The 14,361-nt window shown below is 38.1% G+C and overlaps 1 protein-coding gene across 1 annotated transcript in view; it reads left to right on the forward strand.

The window, feature by feature from the left end:
* LOC121510307 (anthrax toxin receptor 1-like) overlaps positions 1 to 14,361 on the forward strand; it is a 39,664-nt gene that overhangs the window by 23,360 nt on the left and 1,943 nt on the right. Inside the window, exons 11-17 of the mRNA XM_041788290.1 lie at positions 795 to 864; positions 985 to 1,063; positions 1,329 to 1,424; positions 4,549 to 4,590; positions 5,816 to 5,911; positions 8,063 to 8,230; positions 9,007 to 9,087. Coding sequence (XP_041644224.1) covers positions 795 to 864; positions 985 to 1,063; positions 1,329 to 1,424; positions 4,549 to 4,590; positions 5,816 to 5,911; positions 8,063 to 8,230; positions 9,007 to 9,087 — 632 coding nt within the window. The remainder of the gene's footprint in view (positions 1 to 794; positions 865 to 984; positions 1,064 to 1,328; positions 1,425 to 4,548; positions 4,591 to 5,815; positions 5,912 to 8,062; positions 8,231 to 9,006; positions 9,088 to 14,361) is intronic.

Below are 14,361 nucleotides of genomic sequence, written 5' to 3' on the forward strand. Positions count from 1 at the left end.
ATGCACTTATTATTAATGCCGATCGAATGTTCCGTCTTGGGGGGTTTTTTGTACTCAAATTTCCCATTGAGAGGGCCAACATGCTGTTTAGCGTCTTCCATATCGAGTTGGTTGGTCACTACCGGATCAACGGCCCATTTGTGCATGCACGGCGGCATGCTAAGCGGCATGCTCAGCAGTAACCCTACGTGGACAAACTGCCCAAAATGCATTGCCAGAGATGTTTCAAGGATTTTGAGTCAATCTGCCCTGTAGATGGGTTAATTGCTTTAAAATTTTTAATCAGGTTAGTCATGATGATGGATTAATCCGCATGAACGCGTTAATTTTGACAGCCCTTATTTTTATGTTACGTTGTTATGTCATGTTGTTATGTTATGGTGTTAAGCTACTTTGCTGTGCTATGTCGTTTCACTAAGTAGTTGCACTAAGTTGTTACGTTATGTTCTTATGTTGCGTTGTTATGTTGGGTTGTTACGTTACATTATGTTACTTTGTTATGTTACATTGTTACGTTGTTTCGTTTTCTTATGCTTCATTTTGTTATGTTTTGTCACGTTATGTTAGGTTTTTATGCTTTCTTTTTACCTGTTTATATACTGCCTTATTTTATTCTTCAGTATTACCTTGTCAAATCTCATCTCTTTTTATGTGTGGGTTTCAGATGATACAGGACCAGACTTGTCATTAAAACTCTCTAATGTAATACTCTTAATTTAGCTCAACAGATAAAACTAACAGTTACTGGCTGGTTAGTCTGTTAGTCATGAACTCTTTCCCTCTTTACCTTGTAGTGGTGAAGCCTTTGATTGTGGAAGATACTTACCTCCTCTGCCCTGCACCAGTGCTGCAAGATGAAGGGATGTAAGTCCTGTCAATTATTTTTTAAAAATCTGAAGTTTCAGTAAGACTGTGTCATCTCTGTTTTTCTAAGACTACAGATATATAACAACCAGGACTTCCCTCCCCCCCCTTTCTTTTCAGGGCTGCAAACCTTTATGTCAGTATGAACGAAGGGCTGAGTTTCATCTCTAGTTCGGTCACCATCACGACTGTAAGCTGTGTGAGTAGAGTATTGCACCGTAGTAAAACTTTGCGTTTGGCCAGGTGAGCATTCAAACAGTAACAGGGTTAGTGTAAAGTTTCATGTTAAGAAGAGAAAATGAAGTAATAAAATACCCAAAGTGATTTTCAGTCGGATTCTATTGACGATGAAACCAAGATGTCCTCTTTCCCGCATGAATCATGAAGCCTCCAGAAGTGGTTTTCATCCTTTAGTGCTCTACATATTTAGACGGTGCATGTTGACGTGTCTGTCTCTGTTCCAGTCTGATGGGACCATCCTGGCCATTGCTCTGCTCATCCTCATGCTGCTCCTGGTCTTGGCTCTGCTCTGGTGGTTCTGGCCTCTCTGCTGCACTGTGGTGAGTTTTTTTTTTTTTTTTTTACACTAATCCAGGCAAACATGCACACATGTTGCTTTGCACTGAGAGTCCAGTTGACTCTTCTGAACTTTTGTCGGCTTCAAACACTCTTGGAATGCAGTCATGTGCTTGAAGACAATAAGATAAGGAGAAATGTGTTTAGCAGGTCTGTTTGGTCTGGGTAACACCCCTCAAATAGCATCTTATTAACCTAAACAACACTCCCTCTGCAGACAAGGTCGGCATCGTGGCCTTTTTGCATCCCTGCAGCTATATTTTGGTCCACAGCCAGAAGAGGTCAAGGCCACTGGGTTAACGTGTGTTTAAGTAATTATGCTGCTGTTTAAATAATTTACATTTCCAAGAGGTCAAAGCAAGTGACCTATGGGTCTCTGGGTCAACACTTCAAGAGTAAATTAACTGTAAGAGCTCCACTGGTGAGACTTAGCAAACTCTTCCATCTGTAATTGGGGCATAATATTTGGAATTTCCAACTAGCGATGAGGAAACAGAGAATTAAATGGACTGTGTTAGGTTAAGTGTTTCATAAGCAAGATAACTCACTAGAAGGAGAAAGTTACATGGCAGTATTCTTCTGTGGAAACATGTCAGTGCCATTATTTAGACAGCGGTCAAACCACCAGTATCATAATATGTCATCAAAGTCTCTTGATAGGAGCCGCTCCTTTACAAAATCCGTCCGTCTCTTTTCAAATGAAGAGCATCTCTTTTAGAGCTAACTCCAATGTTTCCAGTGCTGGAAACAAGAAAGCTGGGAATTGCCAGAGAGAGAGAGAAAGAGAACGAGAGATGTCAGCTTTTATAACATGGCTGTTCCACCCTCTACTTTTTCTGTTCTCGTTCATTAAGTTGCACATTGAAATCTGTGCAGCAAGTCTGTTTAGGAAAGCGATGCTGGGTTACCATGGGGAATCATTCTGAGGTCCAGGATTTGGTGAAGCACGGAGGAAAATTGACACAATTGAATCAGAAACACTCAAATCGCCAAGTGTGTTAAATGAAGAAAAAACTAGTGGAAAAAACAATGACAGCTGAAGGAGTGGCATATATACAGTGCCTGTAAAAAGTCTTCACCCCCTTGGATGTTTAACCCTTTTACAGATTTTACAAATCAATCTTGGTAGATATAATTTGGCTTTTTGGCTAAAAACCATCTTTTATGCCAAAGTGAAAACAGATTTCTACAAAGTACTGAAAATTAAACAAAAATATGTAATATGAAATAAGTGACTGCATAGAAATTCACCCCCTTTAAAGTGACTGACCTAATTCAGCAGAGGTCCAGCTAATTGGTGCAATTAGTCTCAAAATGAGCGAAATGGGGATCACCTGACCATGGTAAATGTGTCTCAAGTGATTGTAGTATAAAGACGTCTGTGTCTGGAAGGTCCTCTCACTGGTTAATCAGTATTCCTGGCTACCATTACACCATGAAGACAAAAGAACACTCCAAGCAGCTAAGAATAAAGGTTATAGAAAAGTAAACACAATAAAGGTTCTTGAAAAGTAAATTTATTGAAAAGTTCAGTTAAATCCATCATCAAGAAATGGAAGAAATATGGCACGCATAAATCTACCTAGATCAGGCCGTCTTCACAAACTGAGTGACCGTGCAAGAAGGAGACTAGTGAGAGAGACCACCAAGACACCTATGACTACTCTGAAGGAGTTAAAAGCTTCAGCAGATGAGATGGTAGAGACTCTGCATACAACAACAGCTGCACGGTTTCTTCACCAAACAAAGCTTTATGGGAGAAAAAAAGGAGAAAATTCATATTAAATCTGGACTAGTGTTCACCAAAAAGAGACTCCATTGTCAAGTGGAATAAAGTTCTCTGGTCTGATGACACCAAAGTGGTGCTTTTGGGTCATTTGACAAGACACTACGTTTGGAGGACACCAAACACTGCACATCACTGCAAACACATCATCCCCACTGTGAAGTTTGGTGGTGGCAGCATCATACTGTGGGGGTACCTCTCAGCAGCCAGCCCTGGAAGGCTTGTAAAGGTAGAGGGTAAAATAAATCAGCAAAATATAGGAAAATCCTGGAGGACAATCTTGTTCAGTCTGCAAGAGAACTTCCAGCAACACAGTTACCCCAAGCATACAGCTGAAACTACACAGAAATGGTTTAAAGGCAACATGGTAAATGTTCTGGAGTGACTGAATCAAAGCCCAGACCTTGATCTAGTAGAGAATTTGCAGCTAGATTTGAAAGGGCTGTTCATGCCTGATCCCTGTGCAACCTGGCAGAGCTTGAGCAGTTTTGCAAAGAAGAATGGAGTAAAATTAGAGTGTCCAGATGTGCAAGCCTGATTGAGACCAATCCACACAGACTCAGTGCTGTGATTGCAGCCAAAGGTGAATCTACTAAATACTGACTGACTTGAATGGGGTGAATATTTATGCAGTCACTTGTTTCACATTAAATATTTTTATTTAGTTGACATTACGTTGTAGAATTTTGTTCTTAATTTGACATTAAAGACATTTTTTGTAATTAAAAAAAGCCAAATTACAATTACCTTGATTGAGTTATTTACTCAATAAAAGGGTAAAACATCCAAGGGGGTGAAAACTTTTTATAGGGACTTTATTACATAAAAGAAGCAGTCTAACAGAAAGACTAATGCGTAGACTAAACTGCACAATCTGACTGTGCAAACATAAAGAGGAACAGCTGCAAAACATGCTGTGATGTTTTGGATACATGGATAATATATACAGTATAAATCAGAAAATTTGACTAACAAAGAGAGTAAATATCATAAAATGTAATCGATAGCATTGCTCCATAAGAAACGTAAGCGCAACGATACAATGTTTACTGGCCTAGTACTCCTCCCTTTTCCTAATCAACAACATCAGGCCAAAAATCTGGAGAGCAGATTTCTAGGTCAGTGTATTGATGGCTCTGGTAGAGGATTGAAGACTTTGAGAAAAAAAAAAATCCTCTGCCATGTGTTGCTGTTTTTTTTTCATTGTGTTGCACACGCAGTAAACATTGCTGCGACATGCAAAACTCTATTTTTAGACACGTGTTTGTGACTTTTGTTGTCACCTCACTTCCTTTTCTTCTCATGCCATCCATCTTTTTCAGATCATCCACGAGCCGCCGCCACCGCCTGTGGAGGAGAGTTCGGTAGGAGCTGCAACATGCAAACCTAATCCGTTTCTTCTGGCTCTGAAAAAGGGCTCATTATTTAAGAATTAGACAGCTGCCAGTGTTTGGATTGTGTAATTTTTCAGATTATTCTGACATTTTAAAACTTGAATGGTCATGTAGAGTCCCACACTCAGCGTCTGGTAATAATCTGTGGTTTCACTCATTTAGTAATTCCTCAAATGTGTTGTAAGTTAACGCCCTCCTAGAATAACAGTGAAATCCTGACTTCTACTGCTTTTTCTTATCTTCCCTGGTTACTTCAATTAATGTTTCTTTAATCATTGTGGATCTTTGAGGCAAAAAATGAAGACAGAAACAAGCTAACTGACTAATCAGATTGTTACAATAAATTGGCTCAACATCTTTTAGTAACAGTTTGAGAAATGCCTTAAATCTCTCTGCAAAAACATCAAGCTAACTTGTGGAGCGTGGTGCACATCAGCCTTACTGATTCACTCTAGTTAAACAGAAAGTTACATTTAACTAGTGAATTTATTCCAAAAGCAGACTTCACAGCCTCAAAGACAAATTTCAGCCTTCATTATGGCTTCCTCTGTCAGACATCCGGATAGATTATGACTCAGACAGGCTGTATTAAAGAGCTGAAACATCACAGGTTTGGCCAGTGGGCTTTGTAATTTCCTCTGATCTGACAGACATCACAGAGGGGACAGAAATTAGAGTGGGTTTGGTGGGGGAGGCCAGACACAGAGGCGTTCAATACAGATCCAAGAGACCAGTGAGGGGACATTTACAACTGCTTATGCAGTTGTAAATGTTCTTGAATGCAAGTAAATAACTATAATTTGACATATGAATCAAGAAATATTAATGTGCTTTACTATTTTTTCCGTTTTTTTTTTTTGTTTTTTTTGTAAATCAGTACATTTGAAAATTCATGGATAACAATAATAACTATATTTTAGCATTAAAAATATCATTTCGGTTAAAGAGCTTCTACATATTGGTGTGTTAACCATTGCAAAAATATTCAAAAATGATTTCGGTAATTACCAATGCTGTTAATTTAGGGCAGCCGTGGCATAAACCTTACTTTGGGTGGTGGTCTAATAAATTTGTTAAGCACTGTATGTATTTTTATTTAAAGGCATTAGTCTATTTTTAGATTTTGGTTTTCATTGGAAATGGCTTTTTAATCACTATACTGCATTGAAATGTATGTCTTTTAATTCTCCTTAAGGATGATGAAGATTTTGAAGCTCCCAAGAAGAAATGGCCGACTGTAGACGCCTCATACTACGGAGGAAGAGGAGTTGGGGGAATAAAAAGGATGGAGGTGAGACCATGTAAATCTCAGCCCTCAGTAATGAAGGCTTTAGAGGCACCGGCAGCGAAGTGGTTATGTGGCTGTTATCCTTGAACTGGATGACCTAAGAGGTTCAAAGCCAGCCTGGGACTCCATTCCAGCATGTCCCCATCCTTTTTCTTTCCAGTTTTAACTCTATCCACTGCCCTTTCAGAAGTAAAGGCCAAAATAAATATATCACACTACAATGAAGGATTAATATCCAGCAAATAACCATTTCTTGACATCCTAGTTTTATTTTAGATGCTTACATTATTTAACTTTACACACAGAAAAAAAAATCACAAACTAAGAAAAACTACCAGGTTCTAAATTATTAGCCCTCCAACAACTGGCCTTTTTATTGAGTCATAGCACAAACCACGGTTGTGCAATAATGTACTTTAACTATGTAATGCTCAAAGCTTGTAAAATCAAGTTAGAACTGAGGGTTATCTTCACATCTACAAACAGTATAAACCTTCAGTGAGGGTTTGAGCTGTCACTGGAGAAAGCATCAAGACAAAAACAGAAGAAACCAGTTTAGACTTCAGAAAAAGAATTGTTAAAGCTCATAAAGCAGGAAAAGGATATTCAAAGTAATCACAGCGTGTTCAAGTGTCAAGAACTGGAGTGAGAATCAAGAAATTCAAAGGGAACCACATAGTATAGAACAAGCCTGGCAGAGGGAGGAAGGGAAAGATTTCAAAGATTTTGGAAAGAAAAGTAGTGAGAGATGTGTCTGAAGACCCCAGAACAAATGCCAAGATACTAGTGAAGGACTTAGCCATGTTGGGAATTGTAGCCTCAAAGAAGACCACCACTAGAGCCCTTCACAGGAATGGACCAAGAAAAACTGCAGAAGGGACACCTTCAAGCCAGACTTGAGTATGCTATCGACCTGAAGAAAGATTCTGCATACTGGAAGCATGTCATTTGGCCACATTAGACCAAACTAGAGCTCTCTGGTCTCAGAGATGTAGCTTATGTTTGCTGAAAGAAGGGAAAGGCGTAAAACCCAAAGAACAGCGTCCCCACAGTGGCACACGGCGGTGGAAGCATTATGCTGTGCACCTGGAACCTTGAGTCTTGTAAAGGTGGAAGGAATCATGAAGAAAGATAACCTGACACGCCTGATGGATTTGTTTCAACATCCATCTGGGAAAGCTTCAATAGGAATCGTTTGAGAAAAGGCAGAGGCTTTGAAGAAAACTCAGAGTGTGATTGGATGAACGTTCTGTCTGTCACATCTCTACGGTCCAATAAGAGCAACAAAACACGTGACGTAGCAGCTATCGAGGAATAACGCGAAACATGACTACGAAAGACATGTAAGTACGCGACTTTTGTTGTTTTTGAAAAGAAAACAACTCACTGCTGTTCTTTGCTCTTCTTTAAATGAAGAATTGTCGTCAAGTTCTGATAAAACTGGCGCTTTAGCAGCATCCACGCTAAGCTCTTCCGCCATAACTGCACCGGCCTCTTGCTGCTGCTTGTTTATGTCACGACTCTGTTACGCCTGAAAGTACTGCTCCTCGTTGCTGATTGGTCCTGTCACTTTCTAACTGGGACTAAATGGTTCAGGTGGGAGCTTAACAAGATGGATTCACCAGTGAAAAACAAGGAAACAGGCGTATCCATCTGCTTTACAAGGTTAGAAGAAAGAAAGATATGTGAGGATTTTGACTGAAAACCCTCAAGCAGTCGACAGTGAAACTGAATGAACGTTATTGACTGGCCTGCTCAAAGACTTGACTTGAATCCCATTGAAAATCTATGGGGTGAACTGAAGACCAAGGTCCACCCCAGAAGACCATCAAATCTGGAGGAGCTTGAGAGATTTTTGACCCAGGTAGTTTTTGTTTTTTTGTGAAATAATTTTGTTTCTGTGAGCAAAGAAAAATAATGTAAACATTCAAATAAGACTAGGATGTTTCTCTGTTGAACAGCACTTGAGAAATACAGAAATTTTCATAGGTTTTCATCTGTACATGCTACACCAAAAAAATCCTGTGTATGAATTTCAAACTCAAGGGAGTCACACTTAAACACTCCTGGCCATCTTTTCCTCATTTGTCTTAGATGTAAACATTATAGGTAGTCTAAGGAGCCATCATAAATCTGCTTTCTCGTCACTTTCAGGTCCGCTGGGGTGAAAAAGGCTCCACAGAAGAAGGAGCAAAGCTGGAGAAAGCCAAAAATGCCAAAGTGAAGATGCCTGACCAGGAGTATGTGCCACCCCCAATGCGGGTTCTTAACAACGGCATGCACAAACCCCAGGGGCCTCACAAGTGGTACTCACCCATCAAGGTACATAACGACAACAGTAGAAGGCTGAGAAATGTGCCTGGTCTGCAGAAGTCTCATTGTTTGCAAAAGTGGTTCAACACAGTTGAAAACATAAATTTACACTGTTGGACACAAAAATAAGAAATGGTGGAGGATTTGTTGGATATTTGTCCAACAAGTCTGTGAATATAGCTCAGCTTACATTTAATTAATGAAAGAAGTCATGGCTCTTTAAAAGCTCTTCTGGGAAAAATGCTTTTTGAAAGTTGTTAGCATGTGTTGAGCATGAAGTAAAACATCTGTTACAAATTAATCCATGCTAATCTGCCTTGGGATATGTAAGTAATAGCATTATTAAAATGTCACAGTGAGAAAGGCAGAAGACGTGTTAGAGTAATCATGCTTAGGTGACCACTGGCACACATCTCTTTCTCTAGGGCCAGCATGGGGTTAAAGGAGTCGTTCTAAGCCTTCCAGTCAGCGAGGGGTTGCTATTCTATTGCTAATAGAAACCAGACTCCTTTAGGACTGACCTCCGGGGAGCAGGGCTGCACAGCCAGCAGTTTCTGAAGAAAAACAGCTGCATTTCCTGCTCTTATCCTGCAAATATTTGCTGTTTGAAACATATGAAGAGTCAGCTCACGATAAACTAAAGTCTTGCAGCAGGAATTGGATAATATTGGACAATTTTAGAGCTGTTTACAGTGGAAGGATATCAGATTAGTTATTTGCATTTCATTATAAAGGTAATTTAAGAGTATTTTAATGATTTTAAAGTTTTTTTCTTGTTTCCACAGAGCAAACTGGATGCATTGTGGGTACTTTTAAGAAAAGGCTATGACCGTGTGTCTGTAATGAGACCTCATCCTGGTGACAAGGTAAGAAAAGCTGAAAAGCTGCACAGATCGGCATAAAATATGACCATTAATCAGCCTGACGTAAAGCCCTGGCACTGCATCAGCATTTTGGCAAAGCTTCCTCTGGATCTGAAATGCTGAGAAAAAAGACCAGCTGTGAGCAATGAAGTGTGCACAGAGAGGCTCATGGGAAAACTTGTGGTGGGTTGGAGTTTGGTTTGCAGCGTCTTGACACAGTATACTGCAATGTAAAGACGTCTGGAGAAGTCGTTAAGAAAAGGCAAATGTAATTCCTCAAAGGCATCTGCAGTGGGGGATAACTGTGTGATGACCTCTACTGTTGGCAGCGAATACTTAGTCTCAGACTGAGGGATCTACTAGTGTTGAAAAAAAAGAGTTAGAGGGGATTCTGTATGTAATAATCGATCTTTCATAAGAGTTAAAAGGCTAATGCTTCACTTTTCACCAAGTAACAAATTTTGATTTATGTTGGCAGGCAGTAAATTAAGACAGAAGAAGGATCAGAGACTTCCCAATCTCTCTCTGCCTTCTGCAGCATCATTTCCAGTCAAAGTTACGTCATTTGTTAAGTCAGCTCTATTTGTTTATGTACAAAAGAAAACCAGGCTGAAGTCTGCTCTCAAACACAGCCCGTTGTTTAAAGAAAGGGAGGTTATTTTCATCAACCTGTATAGGGTGCTTGGCAGCTGGTTTGACACTCTAGTCTTGCAGGAATTTGTAGCTGCTCATGCAGCCATGATTCAAGGGCATCATTATCAGCATAAAGTGCTGCTGTTTCAGCACACAGAAGCACGGGTACAGGGGGAATTACAGAGGCTGCTGACCCTGGGGTTAAATGTTTACCTGAAACTTCTTGGCAAAATACCAACCAAATAATGTTGAAGTGATAGTGCAGAGATATTGATAAAATTTCAGGGTAAGTAGGATGGAGCGTTAATATGTGATGCAATACAGAGATATTCAATTTTACATATATATATTTCACTCTGCACAAGAACTATGTAACTGTAACTGATAAGATTAGCTGTCTAAATTCAATATAGTACGAAGTGTTAAGGTGCTTGACTTTTAAACTTTAAATTTTGAACAGTTTTATCTGCCACTGTACAAAATGCAACATACATAGAATATCTAGAATATTTAATAGCTGCACTGTTAACATATATAGTACACAGTTAGATATATAATTCAGCTGCAGAAACAATACCATTTGCTGAGTTGGTTTGTATGGAAGCCTTAATGGGACATGCAGCCATAGATTTTATTTTGCTCTATTTTCTGGTGATAACCGATAAACTAATGTTGTTTTTTCAGACCTTGGGAAAAATCTAGATCTCAAAAAAAAAAAAAAAAAAAACCAATTACAAAATGTTATAAATAGACCCTGAAAGGCTAGCAATATGTCCAATTTTTGAGGTATAGCATGAAAAACACTTAGGGCTCATAGACGTATCAGCAGAGGAGATAGACTAATCTTCCAAGTGAATTACCTTTGATGTATCCATTGCTAGCATGATATTGCAGAACACTTTAGCTTAAACACAGCTCTTATATTAGAGGAGTACTAGTGTGTCCTCCACACTTTAAAGCTCTTCATTAGCACGCTGGAAGAAAGCTGGGCTCTAGTATCCTTCATGATTTGCAGTAAACAAGTTCTGGTTGCAATTAAGAGGCTCTTGTCAAAGCCTTGCTTTTATAACTTCCTTTAAATGAATGCAGCAGTGGGAGGGGGATATGTTGATCTTACTGCCTGCCAGACAGAAACACAAGTCAGGTTCCTGTTACACGTTGCATTTCTGCGCCTCAATTAACCCGGAAATGAAATACAGGGAACACCACAGCAATAAACTCTCCCTGTTACATATCTGTTACACTTTTATTTACATTAACCATGAACACCATCTTTGACTGCATTTACTGTTTAAAGGCCAACTGTGAGTTGAATTGAGTTCAAATACTAAAAGTTTGAAAACAAAGTTGAGCTTATTTTGGCTTCTGTGTTAAATGTATGTATGCAAAACCTATGTCTGAAGCTCATCTCGTCCCACTGGTAAATGAAATTCACAGATCCCCTCAGTGCAAAACAAACTGCTCCCAGGGTGTAACTTGTTTCAGCAATAAGAGTCTCTCATTCATGACTTTCTCTTGGTTTGAACTCGGGGAGAGTGACGACAGCACAAAAAACCCACATAATGATCCTTAGCTGAATCTGTGATTGAGATTTAAAAATTAATCATGTAGGTGTGTCTAGAGAAAAAGCAACACTATAAATGAAGCCACTGCATCTGTGATTTCTAACACAAGGAAAAAACAAACAAAACAGTCTTGGACTAATTGAGCTATAAATGAAGAGCATGTCTGTAATTTGTGAAAACAAAAAGGTTTAGAATATTTTCTTTAGTAAGGATGTCATTTACAAACCTTTAAACCTTTGTACAATGTTTATGGAGGTGTTGGCCCCATGTACACACGCGGCCCAGGTTCAAGTCTGGCCTGTGGCTCCTTCCCCGCATGTCTCTTCCTCACTTGCTTGTCCCTGTTTGTGACTCTCTCCACTGTCCTACTCTTTCAAAATAAAGGCATAAAAAGCCCCACAAAATCTTTTAAAATATTATGTTTATCAGGCATTATTCGAACTGCTGAGGTGGTTTGTAAAATAGGTCAAGAGTAGTGTAATGTAAAAAGAAATGATAAGTTAGCTTCTTTAATTGTAAAAACTTTCCAACAGTGAAAGATAATCAAATTCAGCCATCCTTTTCAAGAATTGAGCTTATTCTGTGTGTTATTCCTAGCGCACGTGATCTTTTGTGAGAAATGTGGCCGTGGCTTCCATTTCTTTTTGTCTAAATGGGACTTTGCATAGAAAGGAGATGCTAATCCTGATTATGAGAGCAATTTGGAGATTAGAATATGCAAACTTCATCTGTTACACCTCAAATGGAATCATTTTGTTATTTCTCTATCTTGTACTGGAAAGGGCAAAATGAATAAATTACCTCAGATAACCTGGACAAGCTTATTTAGCTAACTTTATCAGCTTCCTATCAGTATCTGCATAGTAATACATGATCACGATTTGTTTAAGGAGTCGGGACAGGACCTTCAGGTAAACTGTAGAGCTCAGTCAGAGCTCTAACATTTCTCTGTTTTTAGTTTTTAGGTTTAGGTGTTTTAGTTTGTGGGGTATTATTTTATTTATTATTTCTTATTTCACCAACCAGTCCCTCTTAAAATGTGGGAATTATATTGACATTGATATCCATGACTCGAGCTGTCAAACTTAGATGTTTTAAATCTCAGATTCTGTATTAAGAATAAATAATAAATTAATATAAAAAAATTACACCCCTGATGCATTCAGACAGTGCACAGCAAGTTTAAAACACTGTTATTGAAGAAAATTTAGCTTTGTCTGGTACCAGGCGTTACAGAAAATATGATTTATAACTTTCAGCTTATTATTTCACATTTAGCCAGATGTTTGATTTAACAACAATGAAGCAGTACTTACTGCACTGACAATTTATTTTTTTCCAAAATAACTGCCGTTGGTGCTAAATTACATAAGTAAGTCATTGGAAGAAGTGGATTTTGCTATTATTGTTACTGTGCTGGAAGTTCCAACCACATTTGTAGCTACAGTAGACCCCAAATGAATGAAATAGATAAGCTTACTAACAAAAGTATTAAGCTGATAGATTGTTCTGACATTTTAGTGTACTCAGCTAGCTTACCTATAATATCATTAGCCTTTCATTTTAAATATTTGAGTGGTAATAAGTTTTTTGCTGCAACATTATTATATAGAGTACTGATAGATGAAATAAGTGCAAGTGTGTCATGTAAAAATGTAGCTTTAGCTAACATGCTTGCATTAGCATTAGCTTTTCATATAAAACATTTGAGTCATTGGTAAAAGTTTTTATTATGCTACTATTTACTGCACTGTTTGTTGTTATAAAAAAAGATAAATAGCTTTAGCTTAAACAGTGGCCCTCTGTGTGTTAAGCTAGCAGGCAGTTTAAATGCACATTATTTTGTGAAAAAAAATCTAGCTAACATAGGGGTATCAGCTTTTCATATAATACTGTTGAGTTACTGCTGTACCAGTTGTTATTGTCCAGTTTGCTCTAACATTGAGATAAATGGTATAGTTGACTTTAAGCTCTCATTTTAAAAAAGTACCATAAGCTAGCATGGTTGTTTAGCTTTAGCTTTTCATATAAAACATTTGTCTCACACAAGTTACACAAGTGTTTGTTGTAAAGCTAAGCTACAACACTGAGAGTTAACATTTAATACACATGTTGCTCTAATTTGAAAAAGTAGCTTTAACTGAAACACTTGTGCTCTGTGTATTTAGCTAGGAGGTTGTTTAAATGCACATGTTGTTTGTGAAAAAAAAAAAAAACTTTGGCTAACATGCTGGTATTAGCATTAACTTTTCATATAATACAGTTGAGTTACTGCAACACAAGTTTTATTTTATTGTTCCAACTTTGTAATACAGAGTATAGTTAACGTTAAGTGGGAATTTTACAGAAGTACTTTTAGCTAACATGCTGGTTTTCGCATTAACTTTTTATCTGAAACATTTTTGTCACTAAAGAAGTTTTTATTGTACAGTTAAGCTACAACATTGATAGTTAACATTAATACACATGCTGCTCTTATTAAACAATTGCTTTAGCCAAAACATTGATGCTCTGTGTGTTTAGCTGTGTTTTGGTTCTGCAATTAACTATTTACCGTCTTAAATGTATTTTTCAGGTAGTCTTTTTTCATATTCCCCTAAATTCCAACAGTTTAAAGACAAAAGTTTCATTAACATATGTCCATATCAACACTTATTCAGTCCTATTTATTAAGTTACCGCTGCTAGATTTTCAGTAATACTTTAGGTTTATCTTAGTAGCTTTCTTGACATTATGACTTTATGCTCAAAGTGCACAGCATTATTCTTGCAGTTATGTTTCTTGCATGATGTCAAAAGTGCAACAAAAGCAACATTTTAAGCTCAGCATCTAAACCACTTATCAGTTTTAAGGATCAGTACAAAAATAGTGATTGTGGACATTTGTCCAATGTTTTTAGTTAAGCTAGCTAACAGCACACGTCATTTCAGTGTTTGTGAGTGCTCCAACATTATTACACAGTCACACTGGACATGGGCCAACATTTAGAAACCTGTCTCAAAATACTCATGAAAGTAGAACTATCAGGAGCAAAATGTATTTTTATATTACCACTTTGAGTCCCTCTAATAAGAGTCCT

This window comes from Cheilinus undulatus, linkage group 5, assembly GCF_018320785.1.
Source record: "Cheilinus undulatus linkage group 5, ASM1832078v1, whole genome shotgun sequence".
Taxonomy (NCBI): domain Eukaryota; kingdom Metazoa; phylum Chordata; class Actinopteri; order Labriformes; family Labridae; genus Cheilinus; species Cheilinus undulatus.